Here is a 26265-nt window from a genome sequence, read left to right as displayed (position 1 = left end):
GTGTTCTAATTCAATTTTCAATATCACTATTTGGTTTGATTTTTAATTATCAATCAACCTTGAAAATCTTTCAAATATCAATAAAATCATGAATAACTGAAAATGTGATAACCCATTAAAAAAAACTTGCTAAATCATGGCGGAAAAAGCTCATGACATAGCTTGTGAACTTATGAAAACATAGTATAAATTTTCTTATGTATGTGAGAAAAGTGTTTTAATAGTATTGTATAAATCATTTTCTAACTTAAATTCTATGTCTAAATTGTGTGTTTCAAGACAATGAACTATATCTTCAAACATTTATTAAACCTCCTATTGTTGGTCACATTTTATTTTAGCTTTATAATTGAAAAAAGAAATGACTGAATGGCATCATCCATATTTTCTTCTCATCATTTTTTATAGGCCTGGGGCGTAGTGGATCAAAAAGTATCATTATGATTTAGAAATTCAAATATTATTATGAATTAAAGTTTTAAATATACATTTTCAAAATATATAGAGAAATTGAATTGTATTAAATTTAAACTTTAAACATTTTTCAAAAGTTTTAAAATTATAGAGAATTATAGTAAATTTAAAAAGACGAATTATTAAGAAAATTCTTTGGTTATTGTTTTAATAAAGAAATATGTTTGGTACGTATTAACATTAAAATTATATGGCTGAAATAATTTTTAAATCAATAATTATATTAATTGATTTTACAGTAATCGTAAGTAAAAAAAATGTACAACCTGATGCACATGATCACATGATCAGTGGTAGTTATCGGAATATTTTTTTATATTTTCTATCAATATAATATAGTTAGATATTAAGTAAAAATCCAAACAACCGAAACATCATAAAAACTAAAAAAGAGGATATTCCTCGTTCTCTTGTAACCGTTTTGAAAAACTAATACCTAACATAAAATTAGAAACTGTAAAAAATTAGTTTGAAGTGTCAAATTTTGTTTGTCTATGACATCTTTTACAATAATGAATAAGTAAAAATGAAAATTATATAAATAAATAGAAATGATCCATTACGCCTCTATCACAAGACTAAAGAAGAATTACTGTTGGCTATATACAAGATAATGTCAAACGTATTTATTATAAAACTTGTGCTCAGATTTAAATTTTGGGTATCTCTCCAATTGGAATTGCAATTTTTATATTGTACTTTTCGTATTGAACCAATTATGTCGATATACCTTTTCCTTCCATAAGTAAATCTTGGCCATGCGATCCAATGAGTGTTTTTGATAAAAAAGGTGCAAAATCAACCATTATTTCGCGAAGAAGTGGACACACAGATCCCAAAGCTGTTTCCAACTGTTGAGTTAATGACGCTTCTCGTGTCGGCGTTGGAACTGGAATGTGATCAACAAGTCCTTTAATTGGTAAATCATCGGATCTTGGAGCTGACGGCGTCACCATTAAATGATCAGGAACTCGGACCACTGAAATTTCTGTTACTGGCTTTTCCCCTCGCTCTGCGTTGGAAAATGTTTCTCTGTCAATAACCTCTCCCTCACTGTCAGCAAGTTCACCTGCAAAAAGTCGGTTGGTTAGTTTTACTTAACAATTTACTGTCGGAATTTTAATTTTCGACAGCAACTCACCGTGAGAACGCGAGATGTTATTAACGTTTCTAGTTCCATTTCTTTGATTTGTTATTGGCACTGTGTCTCCGTCCTCGTTCAAGTTCACATCAGTCCAAGCTTCCTCGGATGAATTTTGCTTGTTTTCGTTATCGGTCGTCACTTCTGATAGACTGGGGTCGCCAGTAATGTTACTTCGATGTCCGTTTTCTTCACTCGAATCGTTGCTCTAAAGAAAGGTAGAACACATACTTGTAAAGATAATTAATTAACATATGCAAATTTATCGGTGTGCCTTGTACTTTTGTCAAAACATTCTTCTACTGAAAGAAAAGTACGCACTATATTCAGTTTTGAGAAAAGTGTCACTCAATCAGAAATTAAAGAAAATAAGTGTCAAAGAAATGGGATTTTAATTTTTCTTTTGGATAAATGAAAATGAAAATGAAAATGAAAATGAAAATGAAAATGAAAATGAAAATTTTCAGTTAAACTTTAATGAAGAGTAAGAAGTAATTTTTTTATAATATAATAAAAAGAATTGTCTTGTGGAAAAAAGGGAAAAAAATAAAATAAACTGTAAATAGAAAATAATTTTATATATATTCTTCAAGTATTATTATTATTATCCCGGTAAGAAGAGGTTGATTAAAATAGATTAAAATGTATACAAATATCGCTAAATTCTGAATCATTTCAATGCCAAACTTATGTCATTTTTGAACTTCCATGTTTTAATTCCTTTAAAGATAATTCATCTGCACACATTTATATTCTATTTAATTCGGTATACATTTTACTTCTTATTGGGTAATTAGAATTGAAAACAATTTTATTCTGTTTAATACCATAAAATTTGTAATCATTAGAATTTCATTTATGACTTAAATATTGCTGACACTTTAATTCGTTTTAATGAAAAGGTAATAAAATGCATTAAAATGAGTACATATATGGTCAAAATTCAATAGGCTTTTAATGCCAAACCAATGTCATTTTTGAAATTTTGTGTAAACATTTCAATCTATTTTAATCAACCTCTTCTTACCGGGATATTAACAACATCTATAACTAATATTAAATTGGAAGTAAAGAAGGAAATTTTTCCCCAAAAACTAGTTCTACTTTTGTACTAAAAATATTGACCAACTGCACTTGTACGTTTTACAATCAAGTGACAATTCCCCGTAGTTTTTGTCATATGTATGTAAAATGTCCATATGTATATTCTATGAAAATAAATACGTTTTACCATGCAATATTATACAACGCTATAGAAAGGCAATCTCGTGAAATATACATAAAATCGATTAAACTAAGCCTTCCAATATAAGCTTTTCTAGGAAAAATATAAATCTAGAAAAGAGAAAAGTTTTATAAAATGAGAGAAATGCTGAATATATACCGAGTGAGAGGAATATTAAACATATAAGACGTGAAATAAATAATTTATAATTATCGAATTTAACAAGATAATCTATTACCTGATCAGAGAGATAAAGAGGATTCCACTTTCGAAGCTGTTATATATTTTTTCTATATTCTTTATAAATTCGGTCACGTAATTTTTAAATTTCTTTTTAAATTTTGCATTATGTCTTTTGTAAAATGTATTTAAGATCATACTAATTTTTATTGAATTTTGTAAAATAATTGACAGAAAAATAATGTTGAAAATGTAATAGGTAAAATTTGGTTTATCCACCGCAACCTTAGGAAAAGTTACCTGCGGATTTCGGGGCAGAAGTTCGGATCCCGCAGAAGTGCCAAGAGAGGTTTCTGTCGAGGTGTAATCTTCGCGAATATTCCGTGGCCTAGGACCAGCCTTCAGAACCAGTAGTTAGTTTATATATAGCAATACAAGCAAAGAGGAGATTAAGATTGAAAGTATAAGAAAAAATGTGTGCATGCTGCAAAACTAGAGAGCAGTTATATATTAGGTATCATTTAAAAAGCTCTGCTAATAGGTTAATAAGATTTTATTAACAAAATATTAAATATCACCATTACATATTTTTCAAAATTATTACCTTTTTCTTTTTTTACATTTAAATGCGAGGTTTAAAAAACTTTACCTTCTTTTAACTATATTTTACTTACTACACTACTGATTGGTACTTTACACAAATGAGAATACTTTTGCAATTGAATTTTTAAATTAATTTACTTAGGAACCATTTGTTCCTAGAAATCTCAGTTTTGATAGGAAAAGTGGAGAACCTTCATTTGCCTATAATAATATGTTCAAGCACTGTCAAAGTTAAGCGCATTGTTATAATGTAAAAGCTACAAGCAGTTACTTGATATTTTCGTAAAAATTTATTTAATATTCATGCAGACTCTGTTTAAGCGACTAGACTCTTTAGACCAAGAAAATTGCCAACTCAGACAGAGGGTTGAAAAAAGATGCACAAACGATGTATGATATACGCAAATTATACTTTTTTACAAACTCTAACTTTGCTTGATGATGATAATAATAATAATTTAATTTTTCAATATTATTAGTTGTCCAAATATCTACTTTGTTTTCTTAAAAAATATTATTTTATTTGCTAGCTAGAAGAATGGAGAAAAATAAAGTTTTACGTTTACCTTTGTCGAGGGGGGGCCGGAGGAAGGAACGTCGTGATCAGCCAAAATTGATGAATTATTTTCGTCGACTACTATAACCTCATACTCGCCATCGTCTTGTGACTCCGAATGGCTTACTCGACCACTTCCTGAAATGCAGAATAAAGGAGGTTACTTAAATCGTGATTCTTTGCCCGAACAACATCACACTCGCAGTAATCACGCCAGCATCGCAGAGTTCATGCGAACATAAATGAACGTTCTTAAACAATATTTAAGGAAATAATGTTAAATACCATTTAACGCGCACGTCGCTCATAACAAGTCGTGCAAAATGATAATTTCATGGCATTTCCTTTAAAATTATATTCGAAAGTAGAAACTACCCTTTGGTAGAAAAAATAATGTTATTAATCTCATGAAAACAATGCGCCGCGGGATATTCAGTGTGCAGGGCTCGAATCAGTTCAAGTACTTATTTCAAAATATACGGACTTTACGGACCAATTATTACTGACAAAAATATAACCAGTCCGAGTCAAATAAGAGAACATTTTACTTAAAACTAGAAATTCAATTTTTCACAACTATCTTCGACTCAGAGTGATCGATTTCTTCATGTTTTATAATAATTAAAGATGACCGAGTGATAAAATCATTTACAATTCAATTATTATTCACAAGAATTTTTAACTAAAATTCTTCTTTAAATCTATTATTTTTAATAATTTTCAAATTTTTATTATTTTTAATAGTATTTTTTATTATTATCTATGAAAATAATTGAATTCCTAAAAAGAATTTTATTATTTATGAAAATAATTAAATGTGAATACCTATGAATTCCTGTGAAATTTTTATTATTTTTTGAAAATAATTAAAAGTTTGTGTAGAATTTTATTAAATTTTTTTTTAAATAATTGAATTCTTTTGGAAAATTTTATGAAAATAGTAGGGGAGAGTGGTCCTAAGTTGGCCACCCTGCATTTCTCAGAGATGGTATACTGGACGAATCTATAATTTTGTGGTATGATATATTGATAAACCATGATATAATTTATGGACCTAATTATAATCTAAGATTCTTCTAGGCATTGTGAAGACAATAATATTGTTTACGACCAAAAAAATTTAATTTTTCTTGTTTTTTCGAGAGCAGCTACAAGAGATAAATAATTAAAAATTTCTAAATGAGTGTGTGCGCTAGTTCCTTTATTTAATAAAATAATGCTTCATTTTCTAATCAAAAATAGTTAAATAATGCGTTTTTATTCTCCTAAATGTATCAAATTTGTAAAATTTCTGCGTAATTGAAAAGAATATGCATTTCTTCCTTATACACCAGCGAAAAAAAGTGGTGGCCAACTTAGGACCACTCTCCCCTAAATATTGAAAATAATTGAATTTCTGCAATCATTTGTAATTTTTCTAAAATTCTCCAAATTATGTCGTAAAATTTACGAATTTTTCATCCTTTTTCAATGAAATTACGGACTTTATGGACTTGTTATAAAAAAACGGACTTTTACGGACTTGAAGCAAAGTTACAGACCTATAGTTCGAGCCCTGAGTGTAGGATGCGAAACAAAACCTTGTGGTGGAGGAGTTTATAAAAATAAAAAGAAAACTAAAGGTCAATGGGCAAAGGCAACATTTGGAAAAACGGAGAGAACTGAAGAGAAAGAAATGAAAATGAAGTAGTTTGAGAATATCTGCCCTTCATTTGTTTGAAATTTAAATAATTTCTGTTAATTCTTATTTAGAAATGTTATTCACTCATGCACAAACTAAATGAAAAATTAGAAGACAATGCAAAGCAAAAGTAGAAAAAACGTGTCATGCACTCAGAGAGGAATTACTATAGAATAAACAAAAGCAAGAGCTGAATATTTGCAAGCCTTTACAATATTGTTGGAAATGAAATTCGGCCAATGAGGTTTTGTTAAATTGAAAGATTTTCAAAGATTTTGACAAATGAATTTTTTCAAATGCATGCATCACATGCGAGCATGTGATTGTGATTTATTGCTATTGGTAATAATTTTGAATTGCCGCCCGTCAATATCATTGCAGCGGTATTAATATGCTTGAAAGGTGTTGTCGGACGTCACATAAATCACAATAGAGACTATAGAGAGATGCATAAAGCGATAATGTTTCAAAGAGGACGTGTGTAATAATAATCAAGCTACCGCTATAAAACGATTGCAAGCACGCATGCTGAATGTAATGGTCAGAACTGTAATTTGCAAACACTTGTAATGGGGTGGAAGAATTACGGCTCTGAAACCAAGACATTCGGTGAAAGAAACAAAACGAGCCATTAATTACCTTGCAGACCAACACCAGAATTATTATGATAGACATTTCGGGGCTGATCGATATGGTTTTGAAGCGCGTGATGGTGATTGTTGTTATTGTGGTGATGATAGTGATACCGATGGTAGTTAAAGTTATTTGGATAATGGTTGTGATGGTTATTATGATGGTTCGAGAGACAATAGTTGGAAAGTTGGCGATTGTTAGGGTGCCTGGCAGCTGGTAGCGGGTGCTGGTGGTGGTGCTGGCTGATGTGGTGGTTGGCATTGGCATTGGCATTGACATTGGCATTGGCATTGGCGTTGGGGTGTGACCCCGGAAGGAACTGAGGGTGTACGTGGTGAGACCATTGTGGAAATAGAGGCCGCCCGTCTCCACCACCATTTCCATCCGCTGTGGAACGATATTTTACTACATATAAATACGCATTTCAACCAATTTCCCATCATTATCAATACATTTTTCCATTTCCATCCAAAGCCAACATTTCTTCCATTTATTTTTTCCATTTTCAAACCAACATTTTGACGAGTATTTGTTATTTTTTTTAAATTAAAAAATTCCAACAGTTAAAATTGAACCAAGCCAATTTGCGAAATTCTTTTAATACAAAAGTAGCGGACAAGAATGGTTCCCATCAACTTGAGAAAAACTATTTATGACAGGTAGAGGTATGTTAATTGTATATATATATATATATATATATTGATTTTTATTCCTTATTCAATGTTAATTAAATTAATGAATATATGAGGTAGATGAATGTTAAAGATGCAGAACCATTGATAATAATTTGGTATAACTTCTTTGAAAATTTTTAAGTTGATCAAAAATCTATTCAGAAATTCTCTAATAAACTCTCTTATATAATCCTTTAATACGAAATAAAGTTTGTTAAGAACAAAGAACTTTGAGACCTTAGTAAAGGATTAAATATATTACATGTACCTAGATGAGAATGGAAGAAAATTCGAAGCAAAATCAATCAATTGCAATAAAGACGAGATGACAATGAAATATAAATTGAATTTGAAACCTGGAGAACAGTGGTGCAATATGAACATATTTTGCTAACATCAAAACTCTCACTGTCAGATACAAAGTAAGAGATATCAAATTATCTATTACCAGTGCAACCACACATGCTTTCTAGAGGGTGGTATATGTATATCAATGTGCTATCATATCGTCTTCCCAATGCTGGTTATATAACTGTTGGTGCGAGACATTTTTTTGCATAATCAGAACAAAATCTAGAAAAGTACACTATAAGTTTCGTTCAACCAGCATAAATCCTGTTACACTTTTTTATTCAATAAGAATAATATTTTTATTTCTTTAACACATTTTCTTATAAATATGTATTGATATTTACTATTTACGAGTATCATTATTGTTTCTCGAGCTTTTTTTAAGGAATAAACATTAATCAAGTAAAACGCAAGTAGCAGGTAACTTTCCTATCTATTTCACTGAAATCTACTCTAAAAGTTAAAAAAAAAAAAAAAAAAAAAAAAAAAAAAAACATACTCTCAGAATTAATCACAAAGGATAAATTCTACTTGTTAATTTCATTTAATTAAAATTGTAATAATTATAATGTTCAGGCCACAAGAATTTCAGCAAAAAAAATCCTCCTATATAATAATTATTGTTTAATTTTTTATTATAAATAAATGTCATTAGCACTTCTTTTTGTACATTTTTAAATACGTATAAGTATTACCTCATTAATAATGGATAAATAAAGTATAATAAAATTTCAAGTCGGTACTTGTTTGAAACACTAATACATATTGTTAAACTTATTAAAATATTTCTCTAGTAACATTCTATATTTCCATTATAGTCTTGATCATAAAGACTAAGCATCTATTGGTACCGCAAAACATGCGTTTAAAATTACCTAAATCATGCTTCCTGAATTCTTTTTTTTTCTTTTTTTCTCTTTTTTAAATGTAGGCAAAAGTAATGTCATTAATCTCATCAGAGGATGAAAATAAAATCAATCGTGATGGCTGAAATTTCTCATCATAATCATAATATCTGACATGTAAGAGTTTTGACAATTTAAATGGATTTCAAATAAATATTTACTTTAATTACAAACCATCACTTTCTTTACGTCTGTAAATTTTATTTTTCATCTTGTTTCTTATATATACAATATATAATCAGAAATTTTATTTTAACTACATTACATAGTAGTTAGTGTGCCACAAAGTATAGGTATATACTTTGCTGATCAATTCTGGATTGAGTAAAAAATCTTTTTTATTTTGCAAGAAAAAAGAAATTATTTACTGAAATCTTACCTGTTGGACTTGCAGGTCGAAGATTTGTCCCATTTGTTTGAATCATTTTTACAGGACTAGGTGGTCGCGGTGTCACTGGTGGTTCCAAAATATCTCGATACTTTGAAACCATTAATACAGAGATGAAGTAAACTATAGACAGAGACAGAAACTGTGCCTGCTTGGTTTCTTCCTGCAATCGATGAAAAAAGAGGAAAAAATAGTCATTAATATTTCCAAGTTGAGATTTATTTCATTGAATCATTGAAACACTTACGACATCTCTGTAAACTACTGCTCGCAATCGATTGACGTCCATGTCCTGAAGAAGTTTCTCTGGATCCTTGACAGGACTCAATTGACTCGCTAAATTATCCACGATATTCTAGAAAATTGAATGTTGACTAAGTCTGACAGGACAGCAAGTAGTGGAACTTTAATAATAACTATAGGACTCCCTAAAATACACACCTTTGGTGACATTTGAATTCCTCGAATAAGTGATTGTATGTGCTGTGATTTATTACTAGAACCAATCTGTCGACCTAACATGCTGTACGTTCTGCCACGCTCTTTACACTCTAAGCAGTTTCTAACGGCACATGTACAGACCTAAACAAGCAGTTTAATCGACGATTAAAAACTAACACTTGAAAACGTGACTGTTAATCGACGATTAATCAGGACTTGAAAATTATTCTAAATCTAGGATAGGACGAAAATATAAAATAAATAACTATCCAGACGCAGAAAATATAATTCAAAATATTTACATTAAACTATTGACTTTCTTGAGAATCGGTGTAAAAACCTTGTTTCTCGACTAAACTACTGAAATAAAGAGTGTGAATAAAGAGTATTAATAAAGTGCATTTTTGCAATTTGTTATTATTGAATGTGAAGAAAATTCCATGAATTTGACACACAGTAATGCGTGCCAATAGTTTTCCGATACATTTCAAGTATTTACGTAAATGAGCGATTCCAGGTGAAGTGATTTGGGTAAAACAATTTTTTCTGTGGACATTTGTATTTCCTATAGAAAGTAATTTTTGGTAAAAATATAAATAATCAATTAGTCCAAAAAATTACCTGGAATCGCTCAAATTACATACTTTTAAAAGTAAATTTTCAAAAATTATTTCTTTTCTTCTAAAGGTCTATTGAATTTAAAGCCGTTCTTGTCAAAAGTTGAAGACATTTAGATGAAAATCAATATATTAATTAGGTTGAAAAATGAAAAAATAACACAAACCAGACGCAGACACTGTCTCAAAATTCCACCACTGGACATATTTTTGTCAGCTTCCAAATCAGCAAAGTTCAACGAACTCGCAAAAATAAGTACATCAGCCATATTGACTAGCCTTTGAAGAAAAGATACTGCCACTTCGATTGGCATACCCTGAGTTGGTTCAATTACATCCAGTTCGCTCTGCAATTTTGTTAGACTCAAATTAGTTGTAATTACAATATCAAAAACTTTCAGTTAATAATTCGGTACTTACGTTTGGTGAAGTTGCAGAAGCTAAAAGAGGCAACAACCCACCGCAGGCCATAATAAGATTGTCAGAAAGTTGAGAGATCAGATGCACCGTGTTAACCACAAATATCGCATTGTCGCTACTGTTGACAAAGTCGAGAACTGATTTGGTCGAATGACTGAAAATTAATTTATAATTTATAATTTATATACATTAGGCTCCCGGAAAAGGGAAATTAAAAATAAGCTAATAATGCCAAAATATGTAATTAAAATTTTGTTGCCATATATACGAAAAAAGAAGTGTGTAGAATAATAAGTGACTCACCTCCTCCAAACCTGAATATCAGTTTCGAGTGAAAATAAAACGTCCGATAATAGTCTTTGATGTATATAAGACCACTTGAATTCTGGTATCCTGAAAGGCGGTCGCGTTGGCCCTGGACTGAACATGGGTCTCGTGGAAGGATTTGTTGCTTGTCTTGCAGCAGCTGCTGCCACTGCGGCTGCTGCTACTGCTCTATTTGAATCTGCCAAAAAACTTTCTTCAATACCGTATTGACAAAAACTACAGCAAGTTTAAATCTAATAACATAGTTTCATACTGTTCTGCACTTCTGAAGTGAGTACAAATTATATTATACAATTATTTTTATATAGTTTCATGGTCAATTGGAATTATAAAGTTTACTGAAATAATTCCATCTGTCGTGAAATTATTTTTGAAACCCATTTACTGTGTCAAGTGAGGGACAGACAAAACTTTCATTTTTTCCCTGACTGTAAAAAAATATTCTGATTCACTCGCAAAATGATTAGATACACAAAAAAATCTTCTATTACATTTATTTACGAATTTTTTTAACTGAATAATTATTCAAAACATGCATAACTACTTTTTTAAAGAAATATTTAATCATTATTATTTTTCCATAGGAATTAAGATTTTCAAAAAAAATTCAAATACAATAGCATATAAGAATATTATTATAAAACATGAAGATATCGATCAATCCGAGTCATCGCTTTCTTCATGTTTTATATAATAATTAAAACTTGCTAATTTGTTACTATAAGTTCTTTAAAATTTATTTTCATCATTTCGATTATTCATTACTAGAATTTTCAACTAAAATTTTTCTTTAAATCAATTTTTTAAAAATATTTTTTGAAAAAGTTCTTTGAGAATTTTCAAATCTCCTTTTGTTTGCAATTTAATTTTACGAAATTACGATTATTTTGATATTCTTCAATTAATCAATATTCAATAAATCAAATTTTTTTAGAAAATTCTACGAGAATTCAATTATTCAAATACAAAAATAAATATTTTATTATATTGAATGTTTCTTAAAATTGAATTTTCATAAAGAATTTTATCAACAAATTTTTAAATAATTAAATTCTCTTGACAAATTTTAATAAAATTTTTAAGAATAATTTCATTTTTCGAGAAATTTGATGAAAATTGTATTAAAAATAATTGAAATTTTGCCAAGAATTTTATTAAAATTTTTAAACATAATTCAATTTCTGCGAAGAATTATATTAGGTACTTTTTAAAATAATTGCATTCTTAAGACGAATTTTATTAAAATTTCTTTTTAAATAATTGAGTTCTTTTGTGAGATTTTATTGAAATAGTAGACATTGAAAATAATTGAATTTTGACGAATTTTTGAAATTAATTAAATTTCTATGAAGAATTTTATTAAAATTATTTTGAAAAAAATTGAATTGTTTCAAAGAATTTCAAAAAAATTTTTGATAATAATTTAATTTTTTGAAGAAATTTAATTAAAATTGTATTGAAAGTAATACTTAAATTTTCATAAATAAATTGTAGCGAAGGTTTTTAAAATAATAATTGAATTTCTTTGATAAATTTTAATAAAATTTTTAAGAACATTTTTCAAAGAATTCCATTAAAATTATATTAAAAGTAATTGAATGTCTGCAATGAGTTTTATTATTTATGAAAATAATGAATTGTTTGCCTAGAATTTTATTACAATTTTTTTTAACTAATTGAATTCTTTTGGTGTTTTTTTTTTATTAAAGTAGTACCTATATGTATATTAAAATTAATTGAATTGAAGGAAAATCTTTGAAATAATTAAAATTTTTCCAAGTATTTGATTAAAATTTTTAGAAAATAATTGAATTTTTGAAAAGAATTTTACTACTTTTGAAAATACATAATTGAATTTCTGCAAGCATTTGTAATTTCTTGAAAATTCAATTTGTTTTAGTGTTTTTAATAATCAATTAAATATATATTAGAAAAATTAACTAATTTCAGAAGAATTTTAGATATCGAAATTTTTTAAAATTTCCAATTAAATTCATTTAAAATTGAAATTTTACAAAATTTCAAATTAAAATCTTTTCAAGTTGATCTATTTATGAAAATTGTAAACGTAACTTTTTTAAAATTCAATTAATTTTGAAATAATTATGTAAGATTAGATTTCAAGAATAAATTTTACAAAATACCAATTTTCCAGGATTTCGATCAAAATTCGCTGACTTTTTCATGTTTTTTTCAAGGTTTATAAAATTCCCTGACATTTCCAAGTTTTCCAGGTTGCGTGGCAATTTATTATTTATTAAAGTTTATTTAAGTAAGAAAACTACTTGAATTATTGAATAGCAACTATTTGAATAAATACTAACCGAATTGATTTGGATCGACTTGCGTGGAAGTCGAGGCACTCCTTGGTCGTTTCTGAGGCGATTGCGATTTGTGGGACGCTGACAGGGCGGAGTGTTCACTAGCAGCAGATTCTAAATTTTCCTCGGAAATTTGTATATTCGATAAACTCGTTTTTCGTTTGACGTGTTCCTCGTGTGGTGAACTTGAGCCATTTGGTAACGGATTGTCTCTTGCAATCACATTAGAACTAACGTTTTCAGGCACACCGTCTTGTAAACTTGTAGTTACATCATCACAGACTGTAGGTACTGTTGGAATTTGCTGCGTTGAATTTGGCACTTGCATCACATTATCTACACAAGTTTGAACATTGCTATTTTTACAAACACTATCCGTTACTTCCTCGTCGTTAGTCCTCACTGGAAGGTTCGCATTATCACTTAAGCTAGTAGAAATATTGGACGGCTCGCTTGATTCTGCTTTGTTTGACTCTTCCTCGAGATCCTCCTTCTTGCTACTATCTATAACAACACTTTCACCCTCGTCTCTAATTAACGCACTATTTTCTAATATTTCCAATTCTTTAATCTCTACTTGAGAGTTTTCGGCGCTTTTCACTACGCTAGTTGAGCAATTGAGACTTGTTTCCGAACACTCTTCCTTCTTCTGTTCAACCTCTTCTTTCTCTTCCTTCTCTTGGTTCGTTTCAGTTGACGTTTCATTTGAAATTGTTTCCTCTACAAATTCTTCTTCTTCTTCTTCTTCTACTTCTTCTTCTTTTTTTTCCTCTTTACTTTCGTGAGTTGCTTCTTTGACAGTGGACTCTTGATCTACTGTCAAACCGGCATCCTCTTGAGACTCCAACGCCGAGTTGACTTCTTCACTGACTACTTCGCTTTCTTCATTTAATTCCTTCGGCGCTAACTTTTCAGGCTGTTCTGTATTTTCTTTCTCTATGACACTTTTGTCTGAAATTTCCTGTTCTTCCTTCTCGTTTTCGGGAGTTTTCTCTTGATCCTCTTCTCTTGCTTCTTTCTCCTCTGTTGTATCTTCTGTTTCAGAAATGCTGTTATCGTTTTCTTCAGCTTCTGCTTCTCTCCCTTCTGTGACTTGAATTTTCTCTTTTTCCTTCTTGTCCTCGGCATCTTCGAAAGGAGAAACAGATGTTGTGTCGTCGGTGTCCTTTGTCGTGGAGGATACATCGGCATCTTGGGTTTGACTGGTTGTTTCCTTATCCTTAGTCAGAGTTTCATGTATCATCGAGTCTGGACTGGAGCTTTCTACTTTTTCACTGGAGCATTCGGTTGAGGTTTCTGTGACACTGACCTCTTGAGTTGTCGTCGTCGTCGTCGTCGTCGTCGTCACTGGCGAAACCTGACCACTTTGATTCTCCGAGATTGCCAGAGTCTCTACGTGGTTCAGTCGAGCCGTTGTCGGTGTTTCCGGTTTGTCGCTGAGTCTAGAATCAAGGGAAACAACTTCACTGGATTGTTGGGTGTCGACCGTTTCACTACGTGATTTGACGAGTGCAGGACTTCCGTCGCTCTCTGTGTTGTCTATTGAATTTAAATCACAGCTGCACGATTCCTCTAATCGATCATTACTTTCTGGGGGCTCGAATTCCTAAAAAGGAATACCAATATATTATGTCGTCTTTCCATGTAAGCAGTGCGTGTGTGCATTTAATTTTGACTACTTACATTCACATGCTGTATTTCCAACTGTTGCTGATTAACCCACGTTGTTGGTTTCGTGTAGCCATTCGTCACTGGATGGTGTTGGTCCCAACCTGAAATTGTGCTTATTGGCCTCTGTTGTCTCAATTCGGGATCCGTTATATTGTCGCAACGTTGCCTCTCATAATGTTCGTACATTTGAGCAAATTGGAGTTTAAATTCTTCGTAGGAAACCTATAAACAATTATTAAACAATTTCTCAGATTGCAAAAGAACAAAAGAGAAATATTTCCTCTTTATTAATTAATTTGATTTGATTTGATTGCTTACTTTGGAATGAACAATGGCCAGAGTGTCGACCCAAACGCGCCATCCTCCGTATTCATATTTGATGGCGTGATGAAGGAGCATTCGAAACAAGGAGTACACCATGTCTGATATTTTCTGCTCTTCTGTATTTTTCGGATGAATGTAAGCCATCGCTATCAGCCACTCTTGCCACACTGACATTTGTAAGACGGTTCGTCGATTTTCTCGATTATTGTTGCAAAGAAGCGTCATATCAGAGAGAAACAGTTTCTTCACATCCAGCAGTTGTTCAGTTCGCTTCGATTGCCGAATTAATGTTGCCACTACTTTGAGAATGTCTGGAATTTTGTTTGTAAATTAAATCTTCTGACTCGTATGAAAATAAAACTTACAACTTGAAGTAAGAGTTATGACTCACTTGCACTCTCTATTCGATGATGTGATTCTGGCTCCGGATGCCTCGTATACAATATTTGTTGACTAATATTGTCTGTCAGGATCTGCAATTTATTAATAACGAAAAATGAAGATTTTCATGTCAAAATGAAAAGCAACAAGAGATAGTTACCTCGTATAAAACATTGTACGTTGGTAAAGAAAGCGTCTCTTCATTCAACATTAATCTTTCCGCAAGAAGTGAGTGCAAATTGTACGGAATCATCACATCGTATTTTCTTCTAGAATTTAAGGAATTATATAATTACACATGCGAATTGAAATTAAAAGCAAATTTGAATATAAAAATCTTACTTGTGAGTGCTGCGACTAAGAAAGAAACCTAATAACTTGAGTGCTTGAAGTCGTATTAATTGACTTTCTGCTGCCAGTAGCTTAAAGACTGTCCTGACACCGTGTTTGGAATCGAAAGCTGGCACTAGAGACGAAGGATATTCAGAAACCATTGTAATAAGCATTTGCAAAACATCGTGCAGATTTTCATCCTGAAAAATTTAATACGAGTTGACAAGTTTATGATACATGAAATTGAATATTTAAATTTGAAAAAAAATTCACCTCGTGCATTGTCGTGAGATAATTGAGAACAGTTTGAATTTCATCCTCTTTCACACCATGTCCTATCATAATGAGTTGCTTCAGAAATAACAGGATGTACGATCGTATTGTTAAAATATCCTTTTGTGGTGGTCGTGTTCCATCTTGAGGAATAGTAAATTTATGAGATTAGTTTAACTTGTTGAAATTTTTTAGAAATTATGCAAGATTACTTATTATTTGTGGCCAAAAAACTGGTTTTTGTAAGTTAGTTCTTGCAAAAATACCTTTCTTTACTAAAATTCTGGTATCCAAGAGCTTTTTCATCAAGTTTTAGAATTGATTAAATTGAAAATTTGTGAGAAGGTTTTAATGCACGGTTTCTAAAATTTAAAATATCAACTAAATTTGGATAACCAAATTAAAGTAAAAGTAATTGAAAATTGTATTTATTTTTAAAAAAAAACTTAAAATGTGAAATTTAGATTTTGTCATAAATTAATGAGAAATTTCTCAAATTGAAAATATTTTCTACTTGAAATTGCTGTAAATAAAATAAGGTCATTAATAAGGTTTAAACTTAAAAAAAATAATCTCTGAATAAGATTAAATTGATTAATTTTGTTGGAAAACATGAATAAAGTTAATTAGCCGTTGAAAGGGTAATTGGGAAGATATTGATGAATGTTTAAACTGGCGAAATTGAAATGAAATGAAATGAAATGAAATGAAAGGAAAGGAAAGGAACTTACCGAGTCCTTTTGGAGTAATGCCACTCTTGGACCTTGGATTAACAACCCAGTAGTAGTATTTGAGGGAGTGAACAGTCTGCATAACCGTGGACACTCGCCTCACATTCGAATAGATTTGAGTGTCGCTAAGGAATTCCGTAGCAAGGTAAGAGTAGAGTCGAATTTGGACTGGAGCTGGAGTGTATATCCACAAAGCCGGGTTAAAGAGGACGTGATCCAACAGCTGCCATGTTAGGAATGAAAAATAAACCATCTACATCACCATGGGTCTGCCTGTTCTTCGGACACACCAATCTACCCGACTTTATTCGAGCTTAGTCTTATATTTCATTACTGACGAGTCTCTCAATTTATTAAATTAAACTGCTGTCATCATTCTAAGCCTTTTCAAACTAAATATCATATTGAAGAGGAGCATGAATTCTCCATTTCCAATTTCAATACTTAATAGATGCATTTCATCCAATTTTGTCAAATTTTAATCACTTTCAATTTGACCCAATTTTTATAAAACATTCATTTATCTCAATAATTCTTGTGAAACTGAGTAATTTCATTTTTTTAGCTTCGAGTAATCGCATAATCTAAATTTCATTTGCACGAATTATCGATATAATTATGAAATTTCCATCAAACAGAACGATGACCATTTGATATAATCAATGTTTGACATCCGATAAAACCATTTAAATGCGAGTTTTAAAATTAACCAATAATAATTTTTTCCTATTATGTTTCATTGATGATAGGTCAAATAAAAGTTGCAAGTAATTAAAATTCTAGTAAGCTGTTATTCTCAGTTTTTGCATAATCTTTGGGTAAAGAATAGATTTTGTAGTGGGAATGTATGTACTTTCTACATTGGCTCGAAATAAATGAGTAAACTTTTTTCTCTTTGCTTTCTTGTAACTGACGAGTTTACTATTTTATTTCGTTTAAAACAAAAAAATGTCATCAACTACTCCCATAACTTTTAATTTGTATTTTTGATTAAAGATTTTATATTTCTTATTTTGCACTGTACTTACTTTATACCATTTGGCATGCGTTGATGCAAAGGCAAATATTTCATTGAACAAGTTTATAGTGGACTAAAATAAAAAAAAGGTACGAAAATTGTCGACAAAACAGAATAATTAAATTACGTTAAATTAGAGAGTAAACAATATGAAAAAAAAAAATTGTATTTCAATAAGGTGAATGTATAAGTATACATTTTTTTACTTTTATATACCTATTTATGTTTATCATTCTTTTGAGAAAGCAAGCATAAAACGCGTGAAAATGCAACAAAATATGAGAAAGAAATATCGCCAAAAATATTGAAGAAGCTTAAAAAGTCGGTAGATTGCATGCAGTCCAACCATAGCGGAACTTAAAAATTACAGTAATTAATAATAAAAATGTGCAGCACTGTTCTTTGGCATATTGTGCACGTATATTAAAATTTGCAGACGTAAAACAATAGTAATATTGAATAAACATTTTTTTAATATTCCTGAGGTTTGGAATCAATGTATTTTCATTTATAAAGTAGGAAAAAATTTAAAAATTATTAAAATAAATGTATATTTCTTAAAATGAAAAACGAATTGATTAATCAAGAATATTATGAAACGTTTTATACTAAAATATCAAACAGCAACGAAATAATCATTCAAAATTTCCAAGACTTATTGTTAACTGCAATTATTATTGATATATGACAGCAACATTCAATAAACATGAAAACTTGAGAGTTAAAAAGCTGCGTTTGCGAAAATAATTTTATAAATGCAATAATGTTTATAATTACTTTTTATTTTACGAAATGAATGATTAATATTTATATTTATTTTTTTGTTATTGTTTTAGTTGTAAATTATTATATCAATATTGTGACAAAAGTTTACCTGTTTCAACAGCAAATCACTATTCGCACTGAGACACGTAACAAGGTGTTTCGTAAGCTCCAAAAACGAAGTGAGAACATCTATCGTCAAATGCTCTCTGCTCGCTCTTTGAAGCATGTAACTAATTACAGCAAATCCTCTGTTTAAAACCATTTGCTGTTGAACTGTTTGTGAACTTTCCATCATGTCACAAATGAACCCCAATAATTTCGAACTGGGAACAAAACAAATTCATTGTTGGAATTTCTGTATCAATTGATCAAAAAGTTACAAAGCAAAATTTCGCACATTTACTTTTTCAAAGGATTCTACTTTTCATTTTGCGAATAAAACTTGACTCAGTTATAAATTTCAGTATTTTAAACTTTTGTTTATTAATAAGAAAAGTCTTATTAATTTTTTCACTAAAGACTTGATCGATCAGACTTAATTAATACTACTACAATGAATATAAAGTTTAAAATTACCATAAGGCTGGATCCCTTTGAATATCATTTGGAGAAACACAATCGTAAGGCATGTCCAATTGTGAAAATAAAGGAAAAAGCACCTGGATTCCTCCAATTGAGTTCAGCGTACTGTGTATGGAATGTGTGATAACAGCTTTGACGTCCTGCAATAAAATAAATATATCAGTACACAAGCGCAAGTTTTCATAAATATTTATATTTAACGAATTTCTGAAATTCCTCTACTTTTTCTACTTTTTTCACATAAATTAACATTTCCATTTCGTTGGTTCCTCTCGTTTCTGAAAAAGGAGAAAGATTTAATCAAAGAATAATAAATGGAAAAATTTCGTACCTGCAACATCAAGGCGTGTGGAGTATGTACAAAGTAAGAAATGTTTCCTTTCGGTGCACTCTGCAGACACAGTTGCGAGTCCGTCGCTACTGGATTATACATGAACACAATTGCATTGGACAGCTTCCCATCATAAAGCACCTAGGAAAATAGAAAAAAATTCTCTTCATATTTGACGATGCAATTTTTTTATCTACATTTTCTACTTCATTGTCTACGAATTTACTTTATATTACATTCAAAGTAAATAACTTGACTTTTTCTGCTTTTTCTGCTTCAAACACAATAATGCATTTGCAATATGCAAAATAAACATTCATAGAAATTTCAGAATTACACTGTCAACAACGGTATTTAAACAAGTATTCAATTCGTATTTACTCTGAGAAAAAGAAACATGCCCGTTTTATGTCCGGACGAGAATGGTTCCTGTCTAAATAATTTTCTTTTTTCAATTAAATGCTCTCTGGACATGAATCTGTAATGCCCAAGACACTATTGAGTTCTTTTAAGACACGAATGAATCGTGTCCGGAAAGTAAAGTCCACTTGAATGTAATTTTTACTTTTAGACAAGAACCATTCCTGTCCGGATGTTACATCGTCATGTTTCTTTTTCTCATTTTCACCACTTTATTACATAAAATCCACAGTATAAACATTAAATATAGAGGTACAGAAAATTAATGTTTTTTTAGATTGATTTTTTTTCAAATTTCAAGAAAGATTATTCTTTCCTACCATGCATGCTAGTTCAATAATGAAAAAAAGCGTTTGAAAGCACAACTTGACATATAAAGCATGCTGAAATTATGTCAAAAGTGAAAATGAAACTACTAACAAGCTTTCTAAACACAAATGCATGATGGGGCGGACTATACATAGTGCATTTAAACAGGAATAAAATGAGGAAGATTTCTAAGGAAATATAATTCTACTAAAAGCTTATTTTTATGTCAAGTTTAACATAAGTCATTAGTTATGCTAAAGAAAATTAAAAACGAGGCTTTTAATAAATTATATAGATTGAAACAAATGGATACAACAAATACATATTTGTATTTTTTCCAAATTCTCTTGTAGATAATGAATGTTGTCAAAGAGAATAAGAAATGTACACCTACTTTTTACTTTGAAAAATTTAAAAGCTATACCAGAACCGAAATTAATTTAAAATTCATATGAAAGTAAATGATTGAGTTTTTTGGAAAATAAAGTGACATGATGAATGGAAAATTTACATATGTAATAATGTAAACACTGTGTAAAATAAATGTCGAGGATGTCCTGCACGTAATGTTCCACAAAGAAACCAAGATTTAGTTCCAGTCAGCTTGGCACCTTGTAAATAGGCGATGGCATTAAACAGACTGATTAGGAGTGCACGTTAATGTGATGAAATAAAAAGAAAACGAAATCAAAATGCTTACGGGTCGCATACTTTGGTCCTTCATGCTCGAGAGCTCCAGCTCTTGACTCACCCTTTTGTGATTGTCAGGCAGATTCAAGTAGCATTCGTTGTCAAACCGAAACTGACTCTGCGTAATAGTTGAAGATTGAATATTTGTTAGACATTTTTTCGAATATAAAAAATATTTTGTGCAACACCTGTAAGGAAAGTAATACTTTGCATGCCTGTAAAGTAGGCGCAAAACAGTACTTTGCTGCACTAGTGCGGCAAAGAGCTTACTTTGCTGCACTAGTGCGGCAAAGTGCTTATTTTGCTGCACTAGTGAGGCAAAGTTCTTAAACTTTTGGGTTTTTTTGGTGATATACATACACGGAGAGAAAAATCAAGCGTTTGTAGTAAGACATGGTCTATACTTAAAAAGCACGGCGCTGTTTATACTCGATTTGTAGAAATCTATGCTAAAAGAGTATAGGTCTCTACTAAAAGAGTATAGGTCCCTACTCTTTTAGCATAGATTTATACAAATCGAGTATAAACAGCGCCGTGCTTTTTAAGTATAGACCATGTCTTACTACAAACGCTTGATTTTTCTCTCCGTGTAGGTATTTGTTTTCTATTTGTAGAATACCTGTTTTTTACAGTAATATACGCGTAGAAAACCACGTATATTACGTGCGGTAACATACGTTCCAAACCCTGCTAAACAGTACGTATGTTGGCGTCAACTAGCGTTTCCAAACAGCTTTTTTTATCAAAACCAAAAGGTGTTGCACAAAGTACTGTGTGCAACACGTACGAAAGAAGATTTTCCAACTTCGTGCAAATTGCTGCCCTCGCTTCGCTCGGGACAGCAAACTTTGCACTCGTCGGAAAACAGCTTCTTTCTGTACTTGTTGCATAATATACTATTAAAAAATATAACTTTGTTTGTACCTTGTAACCCGGTCCTAGCCTATGCATTGCGCAAATTTGATGCGTCGTCAGAGCCTCACTGAAAAGGTAAATGGCACTCATCTGACCACAGAAAACACGCTCCTCGTCCAGTTCTGGTGTAGCGCCGATGTAGCATTTATCAAAAGGCTGTGCAAGGAAAAATAGCGTTAAAAAAAAATCGTTAAAAATTCGTGAAATGTCAATTTTCTCCAATTCCTGCTCAGAAGATACTTACATCATTTGTCGACACGAACCACGTCATTTCTGTACTAGAAGCTAACTGACCATTAACTAAGCACTTGATTTCGCTCTTTGTCCACCTGTTGTATATGTACACCACCGCAATCATGTACCACTGAAATAAAAGATAATCACAATTATTACATCTTTTGCCGAAATTAGGAGTTTATTTATTGCTTATCATTTCTGTGAATTCGGTTTTAGGATTCAAATTTTCTTGAATACAAGAAGAGTTTTACTTTTTCAATAAAAATAGTAAAAAAAAAAAAATAATGAAAAGTATAAAAAATGTGCAAGTTTTAAACTGCCTGTAGGAGTTAAAAGAAATAATATATTCGCGACTTAACTTAAAACGCCTCCACATACATGTATATTTCGCTTGTAAACCTTGTGTAATCACAAACCTTTCGCGGTTGAAATTCATATTTCACGCAGTGTTGCAGTCCCTTGCCCTTCATTTTCATAGACGTCAAAACGAGGCAATTGCCAACAAAATGTGCAGAATAGCCGATTCCCTTGCTCGTCTTGAAACTGGAGATGTAAAAACACATACATTTTCTTGACGCTTTATAATTCTATTTTAGCAGGATAATTGTTGGATTAGTTATAAAAAAGGTTCATTTAGTGCACGACTCTCTTTTTCCAGATTTCGAAATAGAGGAATCATGTTTTGACGATACGTTTAATTTAAAATGTGCACATGTAGCGGCAATGCTTACCAGTATAGATATGGCTTTTCTCGTTCAATATTAACAGAGTTGATGGGGTCCAATCTGAACCATGTCGTAAAAGTAAATCCGCTTTCATACGGCCATTTTGCGAGTGGTGGTAGAACGATCGCCTAATGAACAAGAGGGAAATTTAATAATTGCACATAACAATTTGAAAAAAGTCTCGAAATTATATTTCCATTTTTCCGAACTTGTATTTCTTGTATTTAAATTTTGTTAAATGAGTGCATAAAAATCGAACCATCTTGAATAAAATTAAATCGCTCTTTGCGTGAGTTGAAAAATAAAAATTGACGGTAGGTAATGAGACCAAACTCTCTTTAAAATTAATCAAATCTCACCGATCCTTGTCTGCCTGGAAAACTGAAAAAAACGTCAGGTCCATTCCTCTGGGGCATTTGTCGAAGGACATTCAATAATTTCGCCGAATGTCGTGGCTGCAACAAAAATAATGTTGTTTTTACATCGGAAATTTAAATCTTTTAGAAAGAGAAATTGATAATTGCATAAATAACAGACTGTTAGGTAATTGAAATATTTATCTTGTTGGAATATCAAGTTGGTGCATTGAGGTGGATTGGGATTTAAGAAGTGTCTTGAGTACACAACTCACACTTACCCACTTTCCTTTGACTGCTTTCATTGCGCCAAAAAGGAGCTTCAGTTCTTTCACCGTTATGCTGTAATTCGCCAAAACTCCCAGCATGTCGATCATTAAATCTGTTTGAAAGAATTAAAATTAAATGAAAATTAAATTAAAATTAAATTACGCAGAAACCAAATAGAAGAAGCGACTTTTTTAAATTTACCTGCGACGACAGTTTCTGCTCGTGACAATCGATGCAAAACGAGTTCGATAAGATTGACGTCTGTACATGCTTGTAAATTGCGAACACTTTTTCTCAAAATGGCTATGAAGACGCTCCATATTTCAGCCTGAAAAAACAAGTTCATTTTCATGAGATGAATTATTATTATTAGCAGAAAATTAATTGATTTAATTTAATCTTGAAACAAGTATAAAATTGAAAAATGAAATAGTATCGGTTCGGGTAAAATGCTCTCCTCTTAGGCTTTTAGCTAAATTATAAGTATCTCCTCGTTCTACCAAGGCTTTTCATACAATTGAATTAAGTGTGAGAGTCACTCAAAGTGCTGTGCAGATGTAATTTCTTGTCTCGCGTTATTCATGTCGTGGAATGTCGTGGAATGTCGTGGAATCTCAGGCACAACATTCAGCAAATTTTGTATAGCATTTAGCTTTAGGCACATTCGCTTCAACTTGATTTGAGTGAGTTAACAATCAGACGACAAGTGCTTAAGAGTGTACCCATCTACTGTTATCGCAGAACAAACTTGGAAATCTTGTTGAAATTAATCTGCACTTTCCAGCTTTCAACAAATATCCAATCTGTAGCAATTCTTCCAAATATCAACTTTCCCCTCAAATTGCAAATTTGCAAACTGACAGTTGCTTTGCATAAAAATTCACAATGCGAGCATCGAGATTCTTAATAGAGATTGTTCTTGAAAAAAACTCTAGCGAAAGGAATTTTTGTACAGTGTTCGATATTTACGAGCAATAGCGATATTAGTATGCCTTGAACATTGCATTCCATTATTATTACGTTCCAGAACCGTTATTGCGTTTCCAATATCCTAGGAGTTTTGCTGCATGATATATTCATAAATAACCTCAAGTTATTTCTTCCTCCAAGAATAGCAGAGCAAAAGTGAAGTCAGCTTCCTAAATTATATTAATATAAATAGTGTACCAATATTTAAGGGCGCTTTTCGAATCTTTGTGTTTTCAGGTTATTCTTTTAAGTGGTTTGTAAAAAAAATGTTGACGTTCGTGAATGTAAAAGTGTCAAGGAGTCAGAAATGACTTTTTTTGCAGAGCAAACAATAAACAAAAGAGGATCATCAGAATAAAAACACCTACTTGACAATGTTAAGGACATGTTATTCGTTCAATAGTTTTCCAATAGTGCAATGTGGAATAACGTGACCTTAATCATGTCTGCAAAAAAAAACTGTGTATACAAATTGGCAAAATTTTAATGTTTTTTTCCTCAAAATCCGAAAATTCAATCATGGCAAAATTGCCTTTTTTATGTCACACTTCTTCCACTTACTTTTTCCAATCATTCGAATGCGAGGAGGAAAATTGCAAATCATATAAGATTTATTCAATATGCAAATGTTTAGCTTTTGGAAAGATGCGAAATACAGAAACAGGAATTCATTTCACAGTGTTTTTAAATAACATTTAAATATTTAAATAAAGTGAGTTGAAAAGTATTTAAAATAATTTCCAGTGAAATTTCACAATTACATATTTATTTGTAATCTATGTATAATAACATTATATTTATGTTAGTCTATCCTCTTGTACGAATGAAAGTATATAAGTAATAGATAAAAATTATTTATGAAACATTAAAAATAGTAATTCAATTTTTTATAACAGAAATAATTAATAAAAGCTATTATCGAAAAAATTGGCGCATTCTTTCGTTGCATATTTCTTCATATACATGATTGATCGAATGTGCACCAGATGCTCAATATTTTCTCCACGTATTTGGTCACGAATTAACTTTTTTTTAGTAAAGTAAATGCATCGTGCACTTTAATAATAATAACAATAATATAGTTACTTGAGTGAATAGATGTTGATTTTCGTTTCGACTTTCTTTTTTTTATTTAATTTAAGTAATTTATTTGATATAAGATGTTAAGGTTAACAAAAACGGTCAGTTATTTTGAAATCTTTTTTCAAACTTGACGAAAACTTGACGAAAACTTGACGAAAACTTGACAAAAACGGTGGCTTTTCTTTCCCTTCTGCCCTGATGAAGATTCACGTGCGCAAGAAGTGCTGTACGTGCGGTTTTCTCAAGAGTATCATATGTAAAGATTACATTTATAAAAATGCAACAAAGAACTTGGAAAGGGGACGAAGAGAGAGCTATGATTTCTTATGAAATTAATCAACTTTTATTCGGAATGTTTTCGTGCCCGCGGCATGGCATCGGGAGTGCGGGCAGATGCGAAATTCCTAGGCAGTGAATTTTGCTCCATTTCGGGCAGCCTTTATATTGTTAGTCGCGTCACGTGGCGTCACATGGCGTCACGATGTGCCTACTACAAGTGCAGGCAAATCCTGGCTTTGGTAAACCTCCTGTGAATGTATCTTGTCGCACGTTCCCTTGCTTTTCCACCCTTGTTCGCGTGAAAACGTGTCGCGTACGGCAACTCGCATTTACGCGTTTCGACCCTAATTCAAGGCCTCTACATTATTCACTGTACGCTCTCCCAACTGCGAATAAATGTACTTTTCAAACTTGAAGCAGCAATCCAGGTTTACAATCGGAAATTATGAGACCTTCTTTTCCAAAAAAACAGTACAGTATCCAGTACTCAATAAAAAAAAAAAAAAAGGAACCAAAAGGATTTTTATGGTGCGATTTATTCCAATTTTTTTAGGCATTTTAAAATGCCTTCCAGCTAGATTTCTATTCATAGTGTATAATTTATAAAAGTAACACATGTAATCCAAATGATTTATTTGCATATATGTTGTTGGTTTTTAAAAAATC

General features: G+C 31.1%; 1 protein-coding gene across 6 annotated transcripts in view; it reads right to left on the bottom strand.

The window, feature by feature from the left end:
- The window catches only part of LOC122505964 (neurobeachin), a 170280-nt gene that overhangs the window by 96639 nt on the left and 47376 nt on the right, over positions 1 to 26265 (bottom strand). The window contains exons 3-32 of one of the 6 annotated variants that reach the window (XM_043617873.1): positions 23470 to 23596; positions 23280 to 23380; positions 23002 to 23097; positions 22649 to 22770; positions 22334 to 22460; positions 21925 to 22044; positions 21690 to 21836; positions 20776 to 20883; positions 19347 to 19487; positions 19010 to 19155; positions 18543 to 18756; positions 16651 to 16903; positions 15920 to 16062; positions 15656 to 15846; positions 15474 to 15582; positions 15324 to 15405; positions 14927 to 15243; positions 14621 to 14830; positions 12941 to 14543; positions 10593 to 10794; positions 10290 to 10443; positions 10037 to 10216; positions 9253 to 9393; positions 9059 to 9166; positions 8803 to 8974; positions 6500 to 6880; positions 4190 to 4317; positions 3321 to 3419; positions 1616 to 1823; positions 1205 to 1543 (exon numbers count right to left, since the gene is read on the bottom strand). In XM_043617873.1, the coding sequence (XP_043473808.1) occupies positions 1205 to 1543; positions 1616 to 1823; positions 3321 to 3419; positions 4190 to 4317; positions 6500 to 6880; positions 8803 to 8974; positions 9059 to 9166; positions 9253 to 9393; positions 10037 to 10216; positions 10290 to 10443; positions 10593 to 10794; positions 12941 to 14543; positions 14621 to 14830; positions 14927 to 15243; positions 15324 to 15405; positions 15474 to 15582; positions 15656 to 15846; positions 15920 to 16062; positions 16651 to 16903; positions 18543 to 18756; positions 19010 to 19155; positions 19347 to 19487; positions 20776 to 20883; positions 21690 to 21836; positions 21925 to 22044; positions 22334 to 22460; positions 22649 to 22770; positions 23002 to 23097; positions 23280 to 23380; positions 23470 to 23596 (6469 nt within the window). The remainder of the gene's footprint in view (positions 1 to 1204; positions 1544 to 1615; positions 1824 to 3320; positions 3420 to 4189; positions 4318 to 6499; positions 6881 to 8802; positions 8975 to 9058; positions 9167 to 9252; positions 9394 to 10036; positions 10217 to 10289; positions 10444 to 10592; positions 10795 to 12940; positions 14544 to 14620; positions 14831 to 14926; positions 15244 to 15323; positions 15406 to 15473; positions 15583 to 15655; positions 15847 to 15919; positions 16063 to 16650; positions 16904 to 18542; positions 18757 to 19009; positions 19156 to 19346; positions 19488 to 20775; positions 20884 to 21689; positions 21837 to 21924; positions 22045 to 22333; positions 22461 to 22648; positions 22771 to 23001; positions 23098 to 23279; positions 23381 to 23469; positions 23597 to 26265) is intronic. The other 5 variants (XM_043617874.1, XM_043617875.1, XM_043617877.1 and 2 more) reach the window with 5 other exon arrangements.

This window comes from Leptopilina heterotoma, unplaced genomic scaffold, assembly GCF_015476425.1.
Source record: "Leptopilina heterotoma isolate Lh14 unplaced genomic scaffold, ASM1547642v1 Lhet_381, whole genome shotgun sequence".
In the NCBI taxonomy this organism is placed as follows: Eukaryota; Metazoa; Arthropoda; class Insecta; order Hymenoptera; family Figitidae; genus Leptopilina; species Leptopilina heterotoma.
This window is presented reverse-complemented; position numbering and strand designations above follow the sequence as displayed.